The sequence below is a fragment of the Erpetoichthys calabaricus genome, chromosome 10 (genome assembly GCF_900747795.2).
Source record: "Erpetoichthys calabaricus chromosome 10, fErpCal1.3, whole genome shotgun sequence".
NCBI lineage: Eukaryota > Metazoa > Chordata > Cladistia > Polypteriformes > Polypteridae > Erpetoichthys > Erpetoichthys calabaricus.
The window spans coordinates 144,669,310-144,697,293 of record NC_041403.2 but is presented as its reverse complement, the minus strand read 5'-3'; the positions used below and the strand labels follow the sequence as shown (position 1 = coordinate 144,697,293).

Genomic DNA, 27,984 nt, shown 5'->3' with positions numbered 1-27,984 from the left:
CTCGCTTCGCTCGCCAACCCCTGGTGTTGTGAATTTACAAAGAGCGTGATGTATGAATGAGATATAGCATAGTGTGAAGGTGTAGATGACGCATATAGGAAGCAAATAAAGTTGTCCATGTCCAAAAACGGGCTCAGAGAGGTAGATGCTAACTTTGTCTATGGTTTGTCCTTGTGATTTGTTGATGTTCATGGTCAAGGCAGGTCTAATGGGGAACTGTCGCCGTTTAAGTGTAAAAGGTAATTCCAGGTCAGAAGTTGTAAGGTAATTAATTGTATGAATTAGAACAGTATTGTTAGCATGTGATTCTGTAAGAAGTTTTGCTTTAATAACATTGTGTGGCATGGTGTTGACGACTAAACGTGTACCATTGCATAAACCCTGTTTAGTGTTAAGGTTTCTTAATAGCATGAGTATTGTTCCATTTTTAAGGCTAAGATTGTGTTGTGGTAATCCGGCTGGGTTAATAGTGTTCAAATATTCTAAGGGGAAATTAAGATGGTCATTGTCGTCATCAGAGTCAACTTTGTCAGAGCTTAGAAAGAGCTGTGCCACTCCAGGAAGTAATGAAATGACCTGGTTATTAATGTGATCAACATTAATATTTTTTGGACATAATATAGTTCGTTGTGTTAAAAGGGGTATTTGGTGTAATGAGATTTGTTGTTCCAAATATCTCTGTAACTGTTTTGAAAGCAATGCCAATTGCCTGCATATTTTAAGGTGGATTGAAGAATAGTCGAGCGCATGGCATGTGGAACAATAGCTAAGTACTGTGTAAAATTTCCTCCTAATAAAAGTACCTTTTTTCCAAAGGGAATATTATTATTCATCAACGTTTGTAGAAGTTTATGAATGGTGTTGAGTAAGTGACTGGATGCCATTAGATGCAAAAGCAAATGAACTATTGTAGGATGTAATGCAGTTCATAAAGTTTTTACTTTCAGGTACTTCGTCAGTTAGAAGCTTCTGTAGATATGCAGGATATGAATGTAAAGGAGGCAGTCAAATGTGACCCTTTTGATAACAACGTGTAAATTCATTACTTGTATTGCCAGTTGTTTCTTCAGGGAAGTTAAGTGAATGACAATGATTGCAAATGACATTCATTAATCCCAATGAATTTTCATGAATAGTGGACTCATTATTGAACGCGTTGTCAGCTAACTGGCGCAAGCGTTTAGCAGGTGTCTGTAGTTGATGTTTTTCACGTGAATGTTTTGTCTGTGCCGTTTGAGAGGCGCGTCGTTGTATGTGCAGGAATTGGGACATGCTATTCTGGAGCCGTAATCGATTTGCCTGTGCTGTGTGAGAAGCCCGTTGCAGTTTACGGCGTTAATTGTTTGTATTGAGCCTTGCCCGTTTTTGTATGTCGGTTAGTCGACCGACATGTATTGTTTTTTTTTCATGCGGGTTCGTGTGTTTGGTCCCGTCACTCGAGCCGTATCGTTTTGTACCCGTGAGCGTGAATTCATGACTTGTTTGTTCTTCAGCGTTAGAAATATGGATAAGTAATAAGGAGGATCGTACTCTCTGTTAATATGGAGCCTTTTCTGTGGTTGAACGGTTAATAGTGCATCAGTGTAATGAGATCGACCTATGCTGCATAATTTGAATGTGTTCAGATGATGTATATTTAATACGGACGGTTCGTTCAGTAATGGGGCTTTGTGTCTCATTTCTTATTTATGTTAGTGTGGTCGTGGGTCCGAGCTGTGCCACTCCAGGAAGTAATGAAATGACCTGGTTATTAATGTGATCAACATTGATATTTTTTAGACAGAATATAGTTCGTTGTGTTAAAAGGGGTATTTGGTGTAATGAGATTGTTGTTCGAAATATCTCCGTAACTCTTTTGAAAGCAATGCCAATTGTCTGCGTATTTTAAGGTGGACTGAAGAATAGCCGAGCGCATGACATGTGAAACAATAGCTAAGCACTGTGTAAAATCTCCTCCTAATAAAACTACCTTTCCTCCAAAGGGAATATTATTAATCATCAACGTTTGTAGAAGTTTATCAATGGTGTTGAGTAAGTGAGTGGATGCCATTAGATGCAAAAGCAAATGAACTATTGTAGGATGAAATGCAGTTCATAAAGTTTTTACTTTCAGGTACTTCGTCAGTTAGAAGCTTCTGTAGATATGCAGGATATGAATGTAAAGGAGGCAGTCAAATGTGACCCTTTTGACAATAACGTGTAAATTCATTACTTGTATTGCCAGTTGTTTCTTCAGGGAAGTTAAGTGAATGACAATGATTGCAAATGACATTCATTAATCCCAATGAATTTTCATGAATAGTGGACTCATTATTGAACGCGTTGTCAGCTAACTGGCGCAAGCGTTTAGCAGGTGTCTGTCGTTGATGTCCTTCACGTGAATGTTTTGTCTGTGCCGTTTGAGAGGCGCGTCGTTGTATGTGCAGGAATTGGGACGTGCTATTCTGGAGCCGTAATCGATTTGCCTGTGCTGTGTGAGAAGCCCGTTGCAGTTTACGGCGGTCATTGTTTGTATTGAGCCTTGCCCGTTTTTGTATGTCGGTTAGTCGACCGACATGTATTGTTTTTTTTCATGCGGATTCGTGTGTTTGGTCCCGTCACTCGAGCCGTATCGTTTTGTACCCGTGAGCGTGAATTCATGACTTGTTTGTTCTTCAGCGTTATAAATATGGATAAATAATAAGGAGGATCGCACTCACTGTTCGGTTAATAGTGCATCAGTGTAATGAGATCGACCTATGCTGCATAATTTGAATGTGTTCAGATGACGTATATTTAATACGAACGGTTCGTTTAGTAATGGTGCTTTGTGTCTCATTAGTTATTTATGTTAGTGTGGTTGTGGGTCCGAATCCTGCTTTTTGTGTGTTTCGTGTGCTATGTCTGTAGTCTGTCCCGTTTTGTGTCCAATGAATGTGAATGTAATCCAATGTGAATTTCCCATTGGGATTAATAAAGTATCTATCTATCTATCTATCTATCTATCTATCTATCTATCTATCTATCTATCTATCTATCTATCTATCTATCTCAATGGGTTTGTGTGGCGCTTGCGTCTGACTTCTTTTTTTTTTTTTTTGTGCTAGGGGGCGTTGCCTCATTTGTGTGTCGTGGGTCGCAATTCTCTTCTTTGTGTGTGTTCCGTTTCGCGTCTGACTCCTTTTTTCTGTGTGCTATGGGCGCCTCATTTCTTATTTTACGTTGCTTTGCATCCGGTTTCCGTTGCTTGGAAGGGGGGGTTTTGTGGGGGCGCTTGCGCAGTACGTCTTTTGCGGCTACGGCCCATGGCCGGATGTCCCTGCGTCCATTGTCCCTGCGTCCATCCGGTTTACCATTCTCGGTTAGTAATATGGATATAAATCAGTTTGAATATTAACCCTGTGATTAATGCAAAAAATTTTGATTCAATTTTCCTAATAACGCAAGATGCATTCAGAGAAACAAAAATCTGAACCTCCCATACCCCAAAGCTCAAAGGAGCTCAAACAATAAAGGTTGAAGCCTTATGCATCAGCTCTGTTTGAAATGCTTGAGGTCATATTGTGTTTCCTGACTGGATTGTTTTTTGGCCATCTGAGGATTCTAATATGAACGCAGATGAGTTATTATTTTCAGTTGTGCCTCCTCTGTAGTGATGTGTACGTCTTCTTTTTGTCAGGCCCGTCAGGCGATTAAATGAGCCTATGTGAAAATCATGCTGATGAAAAATTGCTACAACAGAGAAAATAAATGGGTAATTTAGTTTCAGTTAATAAATATCTGGGACTGTCAATAAAGCAAAGTGCTATACCAAGTTGTATTTATTTTCTTTCTTCCCATACCCTCCACACCTCATTACATGTAAAGAATTGTAAAATGTAGGCTGCAATTATTTTACAGCAATGACTCTGAAAGTGAAAAGACTGATTCACAGTGTTTTCTTTTGTTTTGGTTATGGGTTACACATTAACATTACTGCTTAATATTTTGTTTTTCTGTGCTTGGTTCAAAGCCAGTGCATCTCAGTTTTCTTTAAAGATTCTTTATTTGTTCCTCCAGAATCAGAATCAAAATATCTTTATTGTCATTGTAACAAATACAACAAAATTATGTGCAGTCCCTGCGGTGTCAAAATATAATCTATAATAATAAAAGGCAAAGCCCTCACTGACTGACTGACTGACTGACTGACTCACTCACTCACTCACTCACTCACTCACTCACTCACTCACTCACTCACTCACTCACTGACTGACTCATCACTAATTCTCCAACTTCCCGTGTAGGTGGAAGGCTGAAATTTGGCAGGCTCATTCCTTACAGCTTACTTACAAAAGTTAGGCAGGTTTCATTTCGAAATTCAAAGCGTAATGGTCATAACTGGAACATATTTTTTGTCCATACACTGTAATGGAGGAGGCGGAGTCACGTATCGCGTCATCACGCCTCCTACGTAATCACGTGAACTAAAAACAAGGAAGACATTTACAGCACGAGTCACACGCGGGAACGAAGGTAAATGACGTTAATTTTTGACTGTCTTTTAATACTGTGTAAGCATACATATTAACACATGTGCAATTAAACGTGTGCATTTACGGGGTGATTTCTCAGGCTTAAAAGCTCACCTTTTATCAAACGCGGGAACAAAGGTAACTGACGTTGTTCACTGTCTTTTAATACTGTGTAAGCATACATATTAACACATGTCCAATTAAACGTGTGCATTTACGGGGTGATTTCTCAGGCTTAAAAGCTCGCCTTTTACTAAAAAGGTAAATGCAAAACTATTTTCAATCAGTTTATTGAAACGCTCCCGTTAAGGATTGCAATAACATATTCGCGAGATAAAAGAACGAAGTAGGGGGAAATGACGGAAGAGCCGCAAACAGCGAAGAGCAAAAAATTAATTAAACAATTGAGAACGGAGCGAGTTAAGCATACAAGCATGTTCATAAGGGAAACAAAGCACGGTGTAAAACGTAAGTTTAAATTAAGTTTATAGAAACGCTCCCGCTGCGGATTGCAATAACATATTCGCGAGATAAAAGTTTAATGAGAAGACACGAGGTATAAACGAACCACACGCCGTGGCGCAACGTTAGGGGCAACAGTTTCAACCATTCTATGATCTGCTTCTCGCAACTGAAAGACGGCACATGGCGGATGTTAGCCGACTTGCTGACCGCAACGTTAGGGGCTTCAACTATGGCGCTGACGCCACATCTCAGTGCCAACACTTTGCAGACTCTACTTAAAAGACACGCCCTCCTCAGTGGACAGTTAAAAACACCAATCAAACTAACGATGACATCAAGTATTACCCAATCAAAAGTAGGAAAGGAGGCATCTTCATAAAATGCGTGTGGGATGATTTGCATGAGACGCTGCTTTAAAAAAAAAGATAAAAAAAATACGGGATAAATCCCGTCCAGTATTGATTCAAAACGGGACGCGCAATTTCATTCTCAAACGCGGCACGATTCCGTATTTTAAAGGACGGGTGGCAACCCTACAGTGCCAGGTAACCACCCATACAATCAGATTGTGATTCAGACTAGGAATGCAATGAATGTAATTACCCCGATCTACATACAAGGCGAAAGTCTTGCAACATTCAAAGATGATGGTTTGGGATAAGTACACCATACAACATAAAAGAGCTTATGAAGCCTTGAACCGAAAAAAGCAACATCTCAGAGATCGTAAAAAAAAAAAAATAGGAGGTAATGTCGTTTTACTCGCTGTAGATTTTAGTCAAACATTACCAGTTATTCCACGAGGGAGACCAGCAGATGAACTCAACGCGTGTTTAAAATCCATGCTTCTCCCACGCTCGGTTATATGTCGCGTGTTCTCAGGTAGGTGCACCAAAAAATGTATACATTTAAGCATGTAATGGGCAAACAAAAAATGAGGTATACCCGAAGGCACTGCAGTAGTACTTAATGTAACTTTACTTCTTAAATGTTAATGTTTTACTGTTTAATAATTTATACGCTTCTTATATGTTGTTCAAATTCTTTTATCAAAATACCACTGACAGCGCAATGCACGATAACATGGAGTGAATACACCATACGCATCCGCCCACGGCTGCCCTGCTGTGCGCAGATAGGAGTTGATTCTACAATAAAATAAAATAAACATAAAAAGAGTAAAACAATCATCACCCATAAACCGTGTGTGTGTGTATATATGTGTATATATATATGTTGATATGTGGATGTGTATATGTATATATATATATATATATATATATATATATATATATATATATATATATATATATATATATGTAGATATGTATATATATGTGTATATGTATATGTATATATATGTTTATATGTGTGTGTGTGTATTTTATATATATAAAACACAGCAACACTCATAACAATGACAACACAATTACATTGACAATCATGTTACGTTATTTTTAAAATGTTTCCTTTTTTTTTCATAACCTCTTTAACACACTACTTCTCCGCTGCGAAGCGCGGGTATTTTGCTAGTTAAATATAATAACAAAAGGATAAGAAGAAATAAGGTAGAACACAAACATTCAACATAAGACCTTAGTTGCACATGAACACTATTGCACAAAATGTCATCTATTACACTGCTGCATTGGAGGTGATTAGATGGCATTCAGTGCCCCAATACAAACTGGTGAGGAAGGCAGGCTGTATTGTAGGCACGAGCTGGACAGTTTGACATCCGTGGCAGAGCGACGGGCGCTGAGCAGGCTCCTGTCAATCATGGAGAATCCACTGCATCCACTAAACAGTATCATCTCCAGGTTATACCTGAATTTTTATCACTGTTTAATTTAATATTGTTTTTTATCAATATGCTGCTGCTGGAGTATGTGAATTTCCCCATGGGATTAATAAAGTGTCTGTCTGTCTGTCTGTCTATCTATCTATCGCACTTGCACAGAAGTATATGAAATGCATGGAGGAATAACAATACAAGAGGATTGGTTTATTGTGCTACAGGCCACCACAGCAAATACAATGTGGCACTGACCACAAACAATCACCAACTCCAATTGTTTTTTTTTATACTAGAGTGGTCTAATAATGGGTCATCTTTCATTAATCCATCCTTCTCTTTAGGGGCTGATGACCAGTTAATACACACATGGGAAATGATGCAATGCAAAAAAAAAAAAATATGGAATGCCATATTGTCAGACCGATAGGAGTTATCAATGACTCATAATTATCTATTCTATTTGTGTAGGATGATCTTTTTGTTGGAGCCTTTTTACTAACAAGTCAATTCTTGGTCTCAAATGGCTAGTGTGTCTTGGTAATCAGCTGACAAATGTTTTGATGTCAGCACAGTTTCCTAGTTAGACAGGTCCCGATATCTCTTTGTGAAGCAACATGAAAAGACAGTGCTATGTTAAGTCACTGAGGTAAGAAAAAAATACTAAAATGTTTTTCCCAGGTTTTCTTTCCATTCTTTTGCCAGTGTTGATTGGTAATATGATCAGTAATACAATTTTATGTCTAGGATTGGAATATAACAGTGACTCCAGCTGTTTGTGGGTATGTGAACCTCTTTTGGCCAGGCAAATCAGAATATATAATTGTTTAAATGTTTCCCATAATTATAGTGTGGTCAGTCATTGCTTAAGCTTTCTATATTTTGTTTGGCATGCAGAGTGATTATTTATTGTAACTATTATAGTTTGGTGCTTGATAAAGTTTGATTTCTTCCCATTATATTGGCTTAACAATTGAGTTTTACTGTATTAATTATTTTAATAAGTTATTGGACTGTTTAACAACACTACCTCAGCAACAGCAGCCTCCTTATGTAAATTAGCAAATGATTTCCCATGATGCTTAGTAACAAGTTTTAATAAGACAGGACTGAAAGCTTACACTGGCCTTATTTATGGGTTTTCAAGAAAAGGAGGGCGGATTGGTGAAGAGACATCAAAGCTACTCAAAGGCAGGGTTATTTCAGAAAATGAACACTTTTATCTTTGCACTGGATTGGTGTCAAATAATCATGAGAAAGAAACTGAGACTGAGACACATTTATCTGTGATGGGCAATGTCATTTAATATATTCTATAATGAACTGTGTTCTGATTAGCTATATGACCTACTAAAAGTCACACAAGTCAGTTCAGCAGCACCTCCTACAAAGAATCTTCCATTATCACATCTGCAGTTCTGACAAATGCCACTGGCTATTGTGTTTGCCATATCAAATAATCACAGGTACTCCCCAAATTTAAAAATTTACTTGATTAATGTAATAAATCATTGGATCATGTAACAATTCTGAACCCAATTTTTTAGCTTTTTCATTTGTTCCTCCACCTACTATAGTTATTAGGAGTTCCCTTCAAAATGTTGCCACATTTATATTTTTTATGTATACTTCTTTTAATAAAATGGACAATTTAGTTTTAACTGCAGTTCCTGATGCCTCCAGTCTTGGAAATTTGCAAGTCTACATATTGTAAGTCATGCTCTCAGACAGGTATTTTTTGTTACTTAGTTGTTTTTCGATGCTCAGCAGTGTCTCATCTGCACACACATACAGTATGTTAAGAGGATCACTTACATATAAGCAGTGGCACTATACAAGAAATACAGCAAAATTTCAATCGTGGTGGACTGGGTGAGGTGTGTAGGTGGAGGTGGGAATGTGGAACATGTAAACTGGGTGAGGCAGATCTGGGATGCTGAATTAAAAAGGTGTAAATGGGTAAAGCTTCCATAAAACAGATCAAAGTCAAAGTGAACTTTATTGTCATCTCAACCATATACAAGTATACAGATAGACAAAATTGCGAAGCTCAGGGTCCACAGTGTAACAACATGACGTGCAAATAATAAATTAAAAATAGAATTAAAATTTAAATTTAAAATTAAAACACAAACAAGACAAGACATTGTACAAAGACAAGACAAAGAAGTAGCAGCAATATTGATGTGTAAGATATGTAATATAATAAATAATTTCTGTATTATCTATATCTATTATTTATCAGTGTATGATAATAGTTGTTTAAGACGTGTAAACAATGACAGGTCAGAATGTTTCACAGCAGAAGGATATCAAGAGTGTCAAAATACTTAAAGGTCAGTATGAGATTTTCAGTTCTTCTCTATATGCACGCTAGTCTTTGCAGGAAAGTGGCTTGCATGTATAAAAGTACTGTTTTTAGAGGTGGTTGAGGCCGTGTGGAAGGTCCCAGGGGGCAGCCTGGTGTTAAGGAGTCTAACAGCTTTGGGGTAAAAACTCTCCTGCAGCCTGGCAGATATGGCTTTGATGCTGCAGTATCTTCTCTTGGATGGCAGAAGTGTGAAAAATCCATGTGAGGGGTGTAAGGGGTCCTGCACAATGCTGCATGCCTTGCAGACACTGCGTTTGTAAAATATGTCCTGTAGTGAAGGGAGAGGCACCCCAATAATGTTCTCTGCTGTCTTCACTATCCTTTGCAGGCGCTTGCGGCCGGATATGTTGCAGTTGCCATACCAGACAGTGATGCAGCTGGTCAGAACACTCTCAATGGTGCCTCTGTAGAACCTGGTGAGGGTGGAAGGGGGGAAGACTTCCTCGCTTCAGCCGACTCAGGAAGTGTAGTCTCTGCTGAGCTTTCTTGATTAGTGATGAGGTGTTATGTGTCCACGTAAGTTCCTCAGTTATGTGCACACCGAGGAACTTGGTACTCCTAACAGTCTTCACATCTAAACCATTGATACTGAGTGGGATGTGGGCAGGATGTGATTTTCTGAAGTCCACGATTATCTCTTTTCTCTTGTCGACATTGAGAGATAGATTGTTGTCTTCACACCATGCAGACAGCCATTCCACCTCATCTCTGTATGCTGTTTCATCATCCTTGCTTATCAGTCCCAGCACCGTCGTATCATCCACAAACTTAATGATGTGATTGGTGTTGTGCGTGGCTGTGCAGTTGTGAGTCAGCAGGGTGAACAGCAGTGGACTAAGCACGCAGCCCTGCGGTGCTCCAGTGCTCAGTGTGATGATGCTGGAAGTGTTGCAGCCCATCCGAAATGACGGGGGTCTCTCTGTCAAGAAGTCCAGGATCCAATTGCAGAGGTTGGTGTTCGGGCCCAACCTGCTCAGTTTTACAACCAGCTTCGTAGGAATGATTGTGTTGAAGGCAGAGCTAAAGTCTATGAATAGCATCCTGACATATGTGTCTTTTTTATCCAGATGTGTCGGGGAGAGGTGAAGGGCAGAGCATATGGCATCCTCAGTTAACCTGTTTAAGTGGTATGCAAACTGTAGAGGGTCAAGGGAGGTAGGGAGATTAGTCTTTATGTGTGACATGACTAACCTTTCGAAGAACTTCATTATGATTGGCGTGAGTGCAACTGGTCGGTAGGCATTCAGGCATTTCACTGATGACTTCTTCGGCACTGATATGATGGTGGTCGACTTGAAGCATGCTGGGACTGACGACTGGCTCAGAGATGTGTTGAAGATGTCTGTGAGGATACCAGCCAGTTGACTGGCACATTCTTTGAGCACACGACCAGGTATGTTGTCAGGTCCTGCAGCCTTGCGTGGATTGACTCTGGATAGAGTCCTCTTCCCGTCAGTTATGGAGAGACAGAGTACCTGGTCAGTGAAAGGAGGTGTTGCTTTTCTCGCATAGCTGATGGTATTGAAATTTTGAAACAGGAACACACATACATCCCACCATACAGTCTGTTCTGAGTGAGCTCAAGTTTTACACCAGATAACAAATGCTTTCAGCCAAATTTTGTCTAGAAGTCAAAGCTGTTTTCCCTTTGTCTTACCAGGTAGAGTGCTTCTCTTAGAACAAGAGGACATACAACCTAGTGGTTACCTGATATCTGTCAACCATCTGAATCCTAGTAACTAAGGGAATAATGGAACTTTTAAAATATCTTTGTTCATGTGAACTGCATGAAAGAAGGTTTTTGTTGGTTATCCTTTTCGTTATGCCTTGCTTGAATAGGCAACCTTCATAAGTTGTCTTTTTCATTTTGTGTGTCGACTCCAAGGTTTCCTCCAAGGACACTTGTATCACAGACACCACCACTAATTAATTAACCACAACACAAAGCAGTATCATGAAAAATTGAAAATCTAAAGGAAGACTACAAAAAAATGAAAGACCGTGGTAGTAAACCTGGTTCTGACAGAAAAAATCAATAAATGTTTTTTTGTATGTCTGGATGATTTTCTTGGTCACAGACCAGCATACTCTGGTCCCTCAGTGAACTCTTGATCATGCTACACTTCATACCGTATTAATCTTCATAGCTACCTCATGTGGATTGGGGGTAGCCCCCTTGATCTTTGCACCACATCTCTCCTCTTTGCACATCATATATTTTGCATAAAGTATAACGTTCCTGTTGTGCAGTGGTTAAACAACACACAAAAGTGGCTCAAGGCATACATCGTATAGAAACTCATTGGTTCCTGAAAAAAAAATTTCTGTGGTGGGAAAGCAGCTATTGTCAACACTGGTCCCAAGAAGAAAGTCTTATATCCTTCACTCTGCCTACTAAGTGTTCTTGAATCTTTTCATTTCTTTTCCTGCGTAGAGCATACATCTTCTAGGCTTCTTTACAGGACCATCTAACCCAGTTTTATTTTAACACCGTGCACAATGTTTACAGTCTTCTGCACACCTACTTTTGCTCACTGACTCTATTTGGAGAATGTATCACAGAAGTGCAGTGTACTGCTGCCTCTTGAATCTTGGGTTCAAATCCCCTGGGAAAAGCTTTTGTGAAATTTGAATGTTTGTTCTGTGCATGTTCTGTGTTTTCTTCAGGTACTTTGATTTCACTCCCACATCCCAAAATAAACGAGCATGCTCGAGTGATTGATGATCTCAGTAGGTCCATGTGAATGTTTGTGTTTTTGTAAGAGTGTGCATTGTGATAGACTAATACCTCATCCATGGTTGGCTCCTGCCATGTGCCCAGTGCTGCACATGTAGGATTCTGACCCCACAACCTTTACGGTGGATTGAGCCAGTTTAATAATTACAAATGGATGGATGACACTTTCTGTTTATTGTGCCACTTTATACTGTATACCTAAAAAATCACATGGAAACTATAGCAAATAGGAGAAAAGAGATCTTCATACACCAGTTTTCGTAAAAAGGAATGGCTAATTGATATTACAGATATGCAAAGGGAATGGATGTAATTAGACTTGATGTTCACTGCAGTCATTGTTTCAGTTTTACATACGATGTAATTTCACAGTGCTAGGATTTAATTGGTGTGATAGCACATGATAGAAGTGCAATGAAAATACAAGATGGGATGGGTGTAAGAAGTTGATGAGGGATAAAATTGATCAGAAATTTGAGGGAGATTCTTTTTTTTTTTTTTTTAACAAATCTGCCTTTGGGAAAGGTGGATATCTTAGCTTATCTTGGCAACCTGGACAGGACACTGGCCCAATGCAAGAGCACCCCCACTGCCTCCAGACTAGTTTTGAAATGTCATTTAAATTAATGTACATATTTTTGGGATGCAGGAGAAACTTGCAAACCTCATCCAAGCTGGGTGATTTGACCCCTAGAGTCAGGAGCTATGAGGCAGAGTGATAACTAGTGCACAACCATGCTACCCACCTATTATAGTAGACTAACTCAAATCCACATGTATATCTAAAAAATAAAACGATGAATTGTGATGAATTCAATATTTACAAACACAGAACAGTGCAAAGTGAAAATATAGTTCCTGATGCCTTCATTCCAGTTTCTGACAAGCCACTCTCAAACCTGCTTAATCCAATTCAGGGTTGCGGAGGGATTGGGTTCTATTCTGGCATCACTTATGCGCCCACACACACTCTAATAAAGTCAATTTAGAATCTTCAGTTTATCTGAAACACTGTTTGGGATGCTGGTGGAAACCCACACAGGCACAGGAACAACATTCAAACAGCACACAATCTTTTTACTGAAAATTCATTAAGATTGTTACTTGTAATATTCCTATAGGCTTGTGACAAGAGTATAATATCAACAACAGTCAAATAAAACACAATATTAATTTTGATTATCAAACGTTATGTGTAAAATACACCCATACATTTTTTTGTACAAGTGGCCAATGAGTAACATTTTAAGCTATATATAAATCTAGTTGTGTAAACTAATGCTTCTGTACCACATGCTGGAATGGAAGCGGGAGTAAGGTTCATTTAGAAGAAAGCTTATGTCTTTAGTAATGCTGCTGAGGCAGTGTGTATTATATATGTTCTGAACAGAATCTAACTGTATAACAGGAATCTCCATACTGTAGTGCTTGTCAGTCCTGAGCTGAGCTGGTCTCGTACCAAGTTGTAATGCAGCCATTGAGGATAGACTCCACTGTGTACCAGTAGCAACTGATGAGCACAGATGGAGATTCAGTAATCCGTCGCTATATCGCGCTTCACCTTTCGCAGCTTCACTCTATCACGGATTTTATATGTAAGCATATTTAAATATATATCGCGGATTTTTTGCTGGTTCGTGGATTTCTGCGGACAATGGGTCTTTTAATTTCTGGTACATGCTTCCTCAGTTGGTTTGCCCAGTTGATTTCATACAAGGGACGCTATTGGCAGATGCTGAGAAGCTACCCAACTTACTTTTCTCTCTCTCTCTCTCGCGCTGACATTCTCTGATCCTGACGTAGGGGGATTGAGCAGGGGGGGCTGTTCGCACACCTAGACGATACGGACGCTCGTCTAAAAATGCTGAAAGATTATCTTCACTTTGCTCCCTTCTGTGCAGCTGCTTCGTGAAGCGACATGCTGCACGGTGCTTCGTATACTTAAAAGCACGAAGGGTACGTATTGATTTTTGATTGTTTTTATCTGTCTTTCTCTCTCTTTCTCTGCTCTTGACGGAGGGGGTGTGAGCTGCTGCCTTTCTTGTAACTGCTTTGTGCGGCGGTGCTTCGCATACTTAAAAGCCAAACAGCCCTATTGATTTGTTTGCTTTTTTATCTCTCTCTCTCTGACATTATCTGCTCCTGACGTGCACTCCTTTGAAGAGGAAGATATGTTTGCATTCTTTTAATTGTGAGACGGAACTGTCATCTCTGTCTTGTCATGGAGCACAGTTTAAACTTTTGAAAAAGAGACAAATGTTTGTTTGCAGTGTTTGAATAAAGTTCCTGTCTCTCTACAACTTCCTGTGTTTCTGTGCAAATCTGTGACCCAAGCATGACAATATAAAAATAACCATATAAACATATGTTTTCTACTTCGCGGATATTCACCTTTCGCGGGGGGGTCTGGAACGCAACCCCCGCGATGGAGGAGGGATTACTGTATATGGGCTTTCCACAGACACCTGAGCAAGTAAAAGTGCTAATGATCCGTCTTAACGATAGCCAAGATGTGACAGCAACTGGGCGAGGATTTTGATTCTAAATTTCATTTGGAAGTTTCTTTTTTTAACTAGCTTTTTAATTTTTTTAGTAAAGGTAAAGCATTGTCATTAGTATATATTGGCTCGTCTGTTCATCAGTTCTTTTGTTACAGAACAAAATACAGTTCATCCGATTTTATAACACTGCCAACTTTTCCACAAGTAATTATTCTTCTGCCTCACTTGCCTTCTAGCAAATTTAATATTAACCTTTTACACCCAAACGCAGGCTTTCTTACAAATTGTGTCATTATTTAGTGGAAAGATGTTTTTAGTGACAGACATGTGGTCTACTTGTTAGTCAGTGTACATACAGCAGATAATTAAAGCACTTTGTACGAATTTGCATCCTCAAGAAGCTAATGCTACACATTTCTGGACCTTTTATATGCAAAATTGGCATTGGCATGTTTTTTTTTTTTATAAATCCTTTAGACAAAGTGGGGTTATGAACAGTACTTATTAGTTCCTAAACCTTCACTGCAACAGTTTTTGTTACACATTCTAAATTGCTTATAGTTGTGGTGCAAATGTGTTAAACGATAATGGAAATTATTTTTAAAGATAGTTGATATTTATTTGCATATCAAAATTCTATGTAACATTAGAATTAATATCCATCCATTTCCAACCCGCTGAATCCGAACACAGGGTCACGGGGGTTTGCTGGAGCCAATCCCAGCCAACACAGGGCACAAGGCAGGAACCAATCCCGGGCAGGGTGCCAACCCACCGCAGGACACACACAAACACACCAAGCACACACTAGGGCCAATTTAGAATCGCCAATCCACCTAACCAGCATGTCTTTGGACTGTGGGAGGAAACCCACGCAGACACGGGGAGAACATGCACACTCCACGCAGGGAGGACCCGGGAAGCGAACCCAGGTCTCCCAACTGCGAGGCAGCAGTGCTACCCACTGCGCCACCGTGCCGCCCTAGAATTAATATAAATAAACATTTATTCAACAAAAAGTAGCAAGATTTCTAAAAATATGGCACCCCAGCCGTTCAATGATTTTTTTTTTTCGTATGTCCACTACCAGCACGCCTGATTCAAGTAATGATGAAGAGATTAGCCAAACCAGATGCACTGTTATTGCAGTTTAACAAATAACTGGGTGCCTGAGACGTTAACTACAAATACTAAGCTGCCATGAGGGAAAGTTTTATAAACAATTAAGTTAGTACATTGATATGTATAAAGTCATAGTTACGTATTAACAAGGTTATAGTCAGTGAGCAATAGCTTGCCAAACCAGGTTTTCAAGGTGTGTACAGGTGATCATAAAGAAATTTGAAGAAACTGGGCAGAGTGAAGACATAAAACACATGGATAACACAAAAAGCTGTCTCCATTTGGTGAACTGTATGTAAAGGTCACTATCTTAAACAGCAGAAGGAAATTAACTGAAGTGTTTACTTAGCTTCTGGCAGAGTCATCTGGCCCAAAGGTACACACTTCAAGTTTACAAAGCAGTTTTAAAAGAAATTGTCTTGAAGGATGCAGATTGCGGATGTCTAGCAGATTTTAAATCATTCTAGTGAAGTGACCTGTAGATTAGAAACCTTTCATGTGGATAAATAAGATGCAGAAGAGATTGTAGTACATGGAAGATCATAAAGTATAGAGAGATAACCTTTGGCAGAATGTCTTTGTGAGAACTGAGAAGTACATCTATGCTTGTTTTTTGCTTTGGATTCACACCCCAAGCTATCTCAGTGGACACATTTGCACTGTGGTCCACTGCAGACCTGCGATGTCTTGGCCTCAGGAGCAGCTCATTACAGCATGAACTAAAGGAGATCTCCTAGTCTCAGACACATGGTGTTGTGATGTGAGATTTTACATATAACTTAATAAATGTTTTGTATGTCTTTATTTCTAATTTAGGCAAGGCAATGTAATTTAGTGTTTACTCCCCCTCCCCTCCCCCTTAGGAATGGGTCAGTTTGAATTTCACGACAGGATTTGGGGAATGTGTCTTAAACCAGTTTGGCAGTGTTTCTTTGCTAAGTCATTTCTAACCCCCGCAAGTAGGGTAAGGTGTACTTTAACATATGGTTTGGGGGGCAGGTGTTAAGATGTTCTATTCCCTCATTGGTCTGAGGTATGGCTGTTTGGAATTGGCTTGTGTCAGACGCTTTTAAGTATCATGATGTCCTATTGGCTGTAGGGGTTGGACAGAACATCTATAAATGTTTAACCTCACAATCTCTCTCCTGCTAACCTGTGATGATGGAGAAGTATCTCTCTCGTACTAACCAACATCTGAATGAAGCATCTCTTGTTAATCTGTGATGAAGACAACACAATGAAGAGCACAGCTCAGCAGCCATTTTGAACAGACGTGTGTGAAAGCTGAGCACCAATGATGCCTTAACTAGAGACATTTAAGTAACTAGAAGTCTGTGTTCCACCTGAACTACATATCATCATTTAATCAGGTTGTATGGTTGCCAATATTCAAATATACTTTGCATTTTGTTATTATTTATGTATATTATCAATAATACATTGTTTAAACTGTAACTTAACTTCTGCTTGTCTTTTTACTACATCTAATTGCCTGAGGTTATAGATATAGAAGGGAAGGTGGGGATAAGTTATATACAATAATACCCTATAAACAGTGGTAAGTCTGTGAGATTAGGCATTCTGACAAAGGCTACATATTAATAATACAATAGGGGAAAGTAGAGCTATATATTACTCTACCAAGACAAAACACATGGAGAATGCTTCTAAGTGCCATAAACAGAGTGATTCCTGTTGACATCTGCTTAGATGTCTACGAAGCACACAAGTTTTCTACATAGTAGCTCCAGACATTCTGCCTCTTCAAAGTGAAAATGACCACTCCATGACCATTCCATTTGTTTTGTCGTGGACGCCTCAGGGTGACCCTGTTCTCACTTTCAGACTCTTCATTAGAGAGACCCAAACAGAGTGTCCCAAATCCCCATTATACTCATTGTCATTTTATACTCACCAGCCTATCACAAAGCTGCACCTGCAATCTGTAGCTCCACTTGTCCCCTTTCATTTACACATATCTGTAACCGTAGGTGACAAGATAGAGAACCAAAACATGCAGTCGAGAAGGTTTACTCTTTTATTCATGCATTATATGTTAACTCAAAGTTTCTAAATGTGTCCAAAACAGAAGCAAAGCTAAATGAATGTGACAAAATAATACGTATGAGTAGTAGTTAATCTTGTTTGAAGTCCAGGCATCTAATATGCCTGGATAACCAGGTGAATCTTTGTCTTAGTAAGCTGACTGGTCTCTAATCCATTGTGGTCTTTGGATGGATGAAATGGCCGAAACATCGGGCTTCTCTGTCAGCCTAATTTATGCCAGTCTTTTGCTACCTTGATGTACCTCTTGGGCCATTGGGGATATGTGTCATTAGGTAGGCTCAAGTCTTTATGATCTTTTGTCCTGGATAAATGCTTTCCTTGGGTGTTTTGCATTGCATATATAATAGTGCATACACCTTCCAGCCAGAGAAGCCACATTAAACTTAGGGGATCAGTTACTGTAGACACGAGTAAACAGTTTCATATGGGTGCATTATGATTGTCTTGCTGTTCAGTACTTGGCCTCCCAGTAGCACTGAACAAATACACATATCGATAGCTTAGCTGGGCCTTGTGGTTCACTGCATAAGCATTTATTTATTTACTAAATTACGCCTCATTTAGCAAGCTGTTGGTGGATTGCACTGCACCAAAGAAATCAGATTTATTCAAGTTGTCTCAGTTATTCTGTGCCATCTTGGTCACCACTCCTCTGAAATGCTTTCAGGTATGATATGTATGAGTAGTCTGGGTAAGGGTATGAATTGAGCAATTTCCTTTGTGGCATGCCTTGCTGACTTAATTAAATGACAAATCCCCTACTGATGTGGTGTGTTCTCAATATAGGATCAATGGAATGCTTAATTCTGTTTTGTAATGTAGTTGTCCTAATTTTCTTTCCTAAAGTTTCAACATGGCTTCATGATCATATCCAAATTGGAAGCTGAAGGCTGGCATAGGTTAAAGATATCTAGTAGTCCTTGCATGGCAAATCACAAAGAGCAGTAGAAATGTCTGGCTATGAATAACCATTGCTTATAAAAGCCAAGCCTGGTGAATCTTCCTTTTGCTACCTTTGCTGACTTGAGTGTGCCATGCTCTTTGGTATCACCAACAGATGTAATGTTGTTGCAAGATGCCAGCTCACCAATGCATTGCTATCATTCTTCCAGTCAGTATTTATCCCTATTCCAAATATTCATTGTTGAGCCCAAGGTTTGTGTACATTGAAAATGTTGTATTGACCCACTTGGTCTGTGTCACACTTTGAAGGTTGCTTTGGCTACACAGCTTTGTACATATAATAGTCTCACCTGTTATGAAAAATGTTACTGATAAGGTCACATCCAACAGTAGCTAAGTTTCCATCCAGTTTTTTGCGACGTTTTGTTATCGACAAACAGAATATACGTAAAAAAAAATGTGCGAAATTTGCTGTCTCCAGCCTATTTCCATCAAACTGGCTTTTTATCGATAAAATGGTGTGCGTGATGATGTCAACCCCCCCCCAGACCCCCAAAAAAACAAACTATCGCATAAGTTTTGTTGTATCGCGAAAAAAATCTGCCCTTGAGCCGTTTCCATACATAATTTTGTGTATGTCGCAAATTATCTACCTTTTGTTTTCCACGTTACACCCCCTCCACTAAACAAAGAAAGAAAGAAATGGAGAGATTATTCAGACAGTTTTTTGAGATTTGCCAGCTTACTGTTATTTCAGTTTCACAAATAATTGGAATTGTACATAATATCCGAAGACGACAGCAGAATGAAGCAGTTGCTTGTCTGATAGCCCTAGAGCTCGAAGAAAGTACCCCAGTGCGACGAAACCCACGGGTATGGGAGAGACGATAGAATAAGACCTTCTGGGAGGAGGTGGTGGAGAGACACTTCACAGAAAATCTCTGGCTGCAACATTTTATAATGACACGGCCGACATTTGAGATGTTGTGTGGATTCATCAGTCCTGATGTTGCACCCATCACAGGTTGCCACCGACCACCGGTTCCAACCCAAAAGCGGATTGCCATCGCCCTTTACAAGCTGGCAACCTGCGCCGAGTATAGAGTAGTTGGAGAAACTTTCGGGGTTAGTAAAACTACCGTCCATCGATGTGTATATGGTGTGTGCACCGCTATTAAAGAAAAATTAATGCGGCGTCATATCAGACTTCCGACTGTAGCGGAGGCCAATGAAATTGCATACCGCAATTCCTTGGTGCATCTTGTGCCACAGATTTACGGTACGCTGGATGGCACGCATGTGCCTGTTCTTCCCCCGACGGAAGGCTACCGCAATTACATTAATCGCAAAGGGTGGCCATCTATTGTTCTCCAGGCCCTTGTTGATGACAGGTGCATGATACGAGACATTTGCGTTGTCACTCCTGGAAGTGCCCATGATGCAGCTGTGTTTGCAGCATCGGATCTGTACAGGTGAGCCTACCTTTCAACATCCCTTCTCAGTGCGATAACAACTGAATTAGTACTGTAACCTGCTTCCCTTAAGGTTTTTAATTAAAACTGAAATTTGAATTAATACAAAATAACGACGTTTAATCAAAAAAAAAATTCTTCATTAAACCATGCGAACCGCTCCGCCATTCTCGTTTTGATTGCACGTGATGAAAATGTGACACATTTGCGTTAAAGCCCTTTTTTCCGACAAAAAGTGTTTCCAATGTAGTTTTTGCGACATCTGAAGTATCGATATGGAATTTATGCGCTAAAGTTAAATGGAAAAATATTATATCGGTAAAAAAATTTGAAGCGCTAAATATTTTTTCACAAAAACTCCTTGGATGGAAACCTGGCTAGTGTCTGGAAAAAAAATCTGTTTGTTGCTTGTATTCCTTGAGTATTGACTTGTAGAATATGCTCGTCCAGAGGATCATTAAAAAGTTTCTTTGTTGTCCTATCTGTGACTGCGGTCTGCTGTATTAGGAAGGAGATTGTGAGCAGTACTGCTGCCTTCCTCCCACAATCAACACAACCATAAGAATATTTACTGTGCACGTCTTCCCTAGTGATTTTTTTTTTCTCAGCTAAAGTGAGTGTTCTATCTTAGATTTATTTGTTGAATCCTTTAGAATTTTTAATAAGCATATTTAAACACAAATAAGCCCATGTAATAGAGTTCCAGCCGTGTGAATTACTTTCTTCCACTTTATTAGCTGGCTTTGTAATGAGGTATTCTTCATCATTCAAACATAAAGTGCTTTATGAGTGTGTCCATTATGAAGACTACTCTATAAAGACTGCATTTTTTTCTTTCAATTTTTATGTATCACATTATTCTTTTTAAGTGGCTTCACTATAAAAGAGCTGTACAAAATTAAGATTGACTGTTTTTTAAATACATTTCTAACAGCCCTCTGAAGCTATAGAATGCAATCATGACCATTTATATGGAATTCTGTAGTCAATCTGTTGCCTTGTCAGCAAAATGCAAAGAGTTGCAGCTTTAATTCCTGTATTCATGTTTACTTTTATATTTCATTTTTACATGATGTTCACATCAGTCACATATTTAATTGAGCATTATTTTATGGATTTAATTAGATGGGGTCACCATTTGCAACATGGAATAATCAGACCTTAATTTGCAGTTTAATGGGAATGTGCTGATGATTTATGATAATGGACTGAGGAGGATGTACTGTATGGGATACACTATCCATTGTCAAATTCTGTTATCCTGCTCTGATAAATGTTAACAGGGTCAGTCTGCTGTTTAAATCATTCCTTCCTAGAATCTTTCAATTGTCATCTTGCTTAACTTTGTAATACACAACATTGGTGAACTAAGATTTTCGCCAGGGAACAAAAGTTTTCAGATAAAGGTACTCCTCATTTTTCTGTTCCATACTTGTCTCCTTTGTTCATCAAATTGTTTGAATTAAGATCATAATCATGTAATGTGTGCCAAGATTATAACAGAACTCTTTTTTTTTTTTTTTAATTAGCTGGCCAATATAATCTCCATTATCTTCGCATTCCCCTAAAGAAAGTGACACATTAGTATGTTATAATTCAATTTGTAAAACTGTGTGAAAATTTAGCAGTTGTAATTTAATACCATGTTTATTTTAAGTAGATCTTTGTTTTGGGGATCAAAAGGGTCCAGCCATTACAATATGTTGCGTATTAGAGAGTTCCTAAACACAAAGTCCCAAAAAGACTCAGAAATGTCCACTAGAGATGGGGGGTTGGTTAGGACACCATCAAATCCTGGCTAGTAATGAGTTGCTAAACGTTGAATCTTTAGAAATAAAAAAGATTTATTTTCAGGAAAGCTCTGAAAAACAGTGGAGCTCCAAAGAGCACAAAAGGCAAAAGGAGTTGCCTAACGTAGGCAGTCCCGTAGCAAGCAATGTCCCAGTGTATAATACAAAAAGTGGTCAAAATCCAAAACAGCAATAATAAAAAGAGAAACAAAACAAAAATACCAGTACATTCATTGAACCGCAAGGGCCTGTGGGTTTTCCTCAGGCTTTGTAGTGCTGAAGGCAATCCATTGATGGTGATGGGCAAGTGGTTGGCCTCTTGGCGGACCACCCACAAAACACATGGAATATAGCAAAAAATACTTTGAAATAAAGAAATTAAATGAACAATATGTGTTAATATATAATATGATCAAAACAGACATAAGAGACATTTGAACCCAAGCCATGGGGGGGGGGGGGGGGGGGGGGACCTGGCTGAAACAATAAAAAAAGAACGTTTCCAGCTTGTTTGGCCGGTTTATGGAAGGGTGTTATAAAACTATAAAGGAGTTTGATAAAAAAGGAGCTGATATCTCTAACTCCTAGTAAAGTCCTGGAGGTAATATGACCGCTAAAATCATTGATCACTTTATTTATAACAGGTATGCAATTGGAAAGAATATGGTTTATTATGCCTCACTAATCTGCAGAGGGCTTAATTAAATAGCAAATGTTATCCATGCTTCCCAAGTGTGTTATTTACAGACTTTAGGAAAGAAGTCATATATTTTAGAATAATTGAGTCTCTTTTGTATACGTTAGCTTTCTTGTGCAGCTTCTGTGAAATGATAGATAGGTAGATAGATAGATAGATAGATAGATAGATAGATAGATAGATAGATAGATAGATAGATAGATAGATACTTTATTAATCCCAATGGGAAATATCAGGGGATCAAACGGAACCACTTATCATAAAATTCAATTCAGTTTGGTTCAACTCCAAAATCATGAGGGAACTGGTCCATTCTCAATACATCCGTCTTTTCAAATCCTAGAGTTTGGTATGTGAATAATTATACACCTTGTGTCAGTTGCATTTTATCATTTTGTTGGGCAAATAATGTCTTGAAAAATCTCACTTTCAGCAATTCATAAAATTAAATACAAATGTTAAAATTGATAAAATTAAAAGACGTTCTCTCTTATCAGACCATTGTTTTGTTTTTCAGGCCTGATCCCATGGGACCATTTGCAGTTGGTGGATCTGATCTGGACCCTTTTGGGTAAGGAAGAAGGATTTAATATGAGAGAGTTTTGCAAATGTTTTCAGGAGCTGTATATTTGCAGGTGGATTTTGTAATTCATTCATTTTTGTGTATGGTTATCGGTTTATTTGTGTTATTTATTCAATTAAGTGGTAACCCATGCTTTTAGGATTGTATTTGTGTGATCATATTGACTTCATCTTTAGACTATTTTGTATTCTTTTTTGTAAGTTAAAAGACTGAAAATGGGTTCAAGATGTTGGCTGAGTCACTGATTGTTATGTACATTTACACTATGCCAGGCATATAAGGACACTAATTTGATATATGGATTTGAGATTAAAGGTGCATAGGAAACAAAAGTACAGAATGTCACCTTTAATGTTAAATTTATATAGTAATTGATCAAGAACAGAGGGTCTCAAAGTCAAGTAATTAAGCAAGGTTAAGTTTGATGAATTTTTATTAGAATTAACCAAGTATTTATGTATGGCACATGGGAATAATTTTGTATTTTTTAATTGGGCTTTCAAAATTTTTGTGATTATTTTCATTTTGCTTTTCTGGGTGTTCTGGTTAGTTAATCTATTATTTACTACTGAGGACATGGATTATGGCGCTGAATTAGCTGCCACCTTTAAACATTCAGTGTCATTTGCCCAGGTGTCTGCTCTGCTTCTTGTTTGTTGTCATTATGAAGACACAATTAAGGGAGAAAACTACAGAAAAAGGGCACATTAATAGGAAAACAAAAAAAAACAGAGTTAAGGATTTAAAGTCTATGCAAAATACAAATATTTCTGTATGTCATCTAAATGTACAAATCACACTTCTGTGCTTTTCTGAATGCAGAGTAAGAGAAGATGAGAAAGACCAGGTAATTAAATGAGATCAGTTAGACTTAACAGTAAAGTGAAACACTTTGGAACAATTCCTGCATCTACATAGGGTCTCCAAGACTGAATTTCAGAACCACTGATCTAGAGTAATATCCCTTGTGTTCTATTGCTATTTCATACTTGGACAAATGACCTTAAAGTTTAATATCTGGTCACTGACATTTTTTAATGTTTTCACAGCTTCATACCTGTGTACAACTGGCCTCTAAATCTTGATTTATTTGTGTAAGCCATCTTAGCCATTTTTAGATGCTGAATTTTTGGTGTTTCTTTCATGCAGGTGAAATGTATGTTTGATCTGTCAATTTAAGACTAAATGCCTTTTTGGACGATTCTTTTAGTACATCAGAAGGGCTGTGCACTGAGTTTGGAGGTAGTCTACAAAGACAGACGGGACAGAAGTGCTGTTCACTTCTAAAATCATTTAGCTGCTGCAATCACTTGCACCAATATAGTTAGCCAAGTCAAGAGTGACACCACCTCCATCATTCTTTTCAAATGAAGTTGTAAACCAAAGATTTATATGTAGTTTGTTAATTTCACCACACTTTAAATTTGCATAGTTCAGGCAAAGATTTATTCTTTGTCATTAAAACTAAAAATTTAGGAAATTTTAATCCAGCATTCATATTTCCACTGGTTATTTTGCATCTTGTCTTGTAACCTTTATCATTTTGTTGTCAAAATTCTCAGCAAACAGCACAGTAATGGTTTCCATACCTCCCTTTGGAAATTCCAGTGATCTCAGTTACTGTATTTCAGAATCCTTTCTTTACACCAGTGATAATTTTTATCTCCAGTATAATTGTTTTCCTGTACTAACCTGTTCTGTTGCTAATTACTAAGAAGAAAAGTGACTTTTTTTTGCATTTTCCAAATTGTTAATGTTCCTATTATGTGTTGATTATGATTCTGATAAAATTATTTGTTCAGTGTCATTTTTTTTTCCTTTCTGTTATGAAAAGTTCTTTTGCTTTTATTAATTTTGGCCTACTAAAATCAAACATTACAATTCAGAGCTCTTTGCAACAGCAAACACGTTACTAATATGACCACTTGGCAGGCAATTGTCCCACTATTTATGGGGTGTAGAGAGCAGACAAACTAGAAAATATTCACATGGCATAAAAATCCATATTTTAACATTTTTGCTTGAACTCTTTGGGGATAATGACTTTCAACTATTTAGTCCCTTCGCATAATTTCTCGTTGTAAGAAAAGGTGAAAATGGAGGAAGTTTCATATCATTTATATTTCAACACTTCATCTGTTTGACTGTCTTCAAAGTTCATAATGTTGCTTGCAAGTTCTACCTCAAACTGGGTATGTAGCAGTGTAAAAGGGCAGGTAGGTAGACCTTATCTGGTTTCATATTAGTGCCCTCCTTTAGTAGATTTTGCTGATGTTACAGAATAAAATGTATAAAGGCTTTATAACTGATTATGGACACAGACTTTCCTGACTCACCTTATTTCTGTTGTACAGGTCTGCTAATCACTACGCTATGTCTGCCGTCCCATAGTATATCCTGTAGATTTTCTGGACCATCTTGCCACCTTCCCCTGTTTTTAACTCAACATTCCTGCCATAGACGCCAGTAGTTTCTATTTGTTTATCTGTTTAGGGAGAAATTAAATGGATGTTCAGGGACTTATCTGCTAAGCTGCTGTTGACGTAATATTTACTAGAGGATTTAAAGAGATTAATACAGGAGGATGATATGCTGCAAAGACTTAATCAGTACAGACTGATTGTGACATAAGAGGAAGTAGGACTAAGGCGATTGTTTGATCAGTCGTTAGCATATCTAAAAACTCACTAGAATCTAGTGAGATCCGTACTGATGTAGAGATAAATATCAAAATATATACAGTATATTAACAAAAGAGGTACCCATTGCTAAGTCTTTGAGAAGTTTGGAGCAGAGATACAGCAGAGCTGCCTTCGCTCAACAAAAAGCAATTGAGAACAGAAATCCCTTTATTAAAGAGCCAGGAACAAAAGGACTAGGCCTAGACTTGGACTAACAAGCCCCTGTTATAGAGAACATTAGGCAGATCAAGACCAAATGCAAAATAGCACAAGAGAGCTTTGAAATTGAGAAGTAGAGAATTAAATGGTTTTAATGTTGCATTTCCAATCGTTAAAGGTAAATGTGTACAAGTAGATCTTGTTTCATATTACCTTGTTGTAAATATTTCATTTTTGAAAGTATTAGCACAATGCTATGTTATGTGTGTTGTTCCAAATTGTTTTTATCTCTTTCTCACCTGATTTATATTATTTGATATAATAATTTACTTCAGCAAGCACACTATTTGCTGATAATGTATTCTTCTAAAGTAGGGCCCTGGTTTTTGTCCAGCTACTCACAGATCCACTGACACTTGTTTTGTACCTCATGCCTTTACTGTAGTAGGCCTCAGTATTTCATAGACTGCTTCACTGGTATTGGATATTTGTTTTTATCATCATGCTGCTGAAGAATACTGCAACATCATCCAGTGGTTCAATAAGAAAATAGCTCAGAAATACACAGATGCAAATGCAGAGATATAATGTTGTGGTATCGTTTGCATCTCTGCCCAAATAAAAAAAAACTTAAGATGTTTAAGACCAAGCGTAGTTTGCTTAGTAATAGCTACGTTTCAGTACAAGACTGTAAACAGCTAATCATTTCTATTTATTTTTTAGTCAAGGGCTTAGTGATTAAGACATGTCACATAAACTTTACCAAAGCAGTTATTCTGACTAACCAGGATGGAGTTTCTTTGTAGTATCTATGTATACTTGCACACTGAACTAACTGGACTTTTTTTTTCTTTCACATTTTCTCTTTACTAGGGGGCTCTGCCCCCTGCTCACTTTGCTCGCCCACCCCTGGGTTTGGTTTACCGGATTTACAATTTAAAGAGATTGTTATTTTCATGGGAATTGTTACATATGCATTATTTTTACTTTTACTTTAAAACTTTTGTAAAAACAATACTTGTCCTTTATTTCTGGTCCTGGGCGTGGTTAAATCTCTTTCTCGCAGGACATATAACGCTGCTCATGTTTTGAAGGGGGGGAGGGGGGCGGCTGAATGCATGCTAAGGAGATGCCGCCGGATCAGCTGCTGCTACTGTTGATGGCGAGCTGCCTGTTCTATTTGCCGCATTGTGCTTTGTCGATCATTTAAAAGTCTGTACAGCAGCTGTCCTTTTGCCACTTCGCGTCTCTGCCACTCACGTTGTGAAGTTGGGGTTGGCTGAACGCACGCTAAGGAGAAGTGGTCGGATCATCTGCTGGCTTGCTGCTGGTGCTGGCGAGCTGCATGTTCTGCTTGTTGCTTGTCGTTGTTTTAAGAGCTGGGAGCACATGAAGTGTGTCTGCTTGTCTGCCAAAAGAATTCCAACAGCTGCTAGGTTAGATGTCCATGAACAATCTTGTCTCAAACTTGTTTTAAATGTTGTCTCACTGTCTTGTCTCACGTGACGTTAAAGTGTCTCTCACGGGATGTCAAATTGTCTTCCGAGAAGATCACGTCTCGTCTCCCCAGTCTCCCTCCCAAGATTTTTTTTTTATAATAGAGAGCTATTTTGTGTTGCGCTTATAAGCTGTATCAAATTATATTTTTATGTTTTTGTATTTTATGTTATCCTTGTATGTTGCATCAGTACTATCAATACAAATTCCTAGTACACATTAATGTAGCTTGCAAATCAAGAGAATTCTGATTTTGATGTATCACAACAACAAAAAATGAATCCAAGCATATCATGCAGATAATTTAGCTAAATAAGCCTTATTTCTTTACAGTGCTAGATTAAACACTTATAAGGTATAAAATGGTGAAAACAGAATCTCTCCCAACCTGAAAAAAGTAACTTTACATAAACTTATTGTTGAGGCCTCTGAGCAAAAGGGGCACAGCAAACCTCAAACAAACTCATCCCCCATGAGTACTAGTTTGCCTCTTTAGCATGTTGCAATTTGCATCATTTTGTTCTCTCTCTCTCTCTCTCTCACACACCTCGCCCATCATGTGTGACAATTGCACGGTTCTGAAAGAGAATCATGTATGGTACTTGGTTTAAAATTAGCTTGTAAAACAACTACTTAAACATGCATGAGCTG

At 38.4% G+C, this 27,984-nt stretch overlaps 1 protein-coding gene across 1 annotated transcript in view; it reads left to right on the top strand.

The window, feature by feature from the left end:
• psmf1 (proteasome inhibitor subunit 1) overlaps nt 1–27,984 on the top strand; it is a 66,127-nt gene that overhangs the window by 24,514 nt on the left and 13,629 nt on the right. The window contains exon 5 of the mRNA XM_028812027.2: nt 22,931–22,984. Coding sequence (XP_028667860.1) covers nt 22,931–22,984 — 54 coding nt within the window. The remainder of the gene's footprint in view (nt 1–22,930; nt 22,985–27,984) is intronic.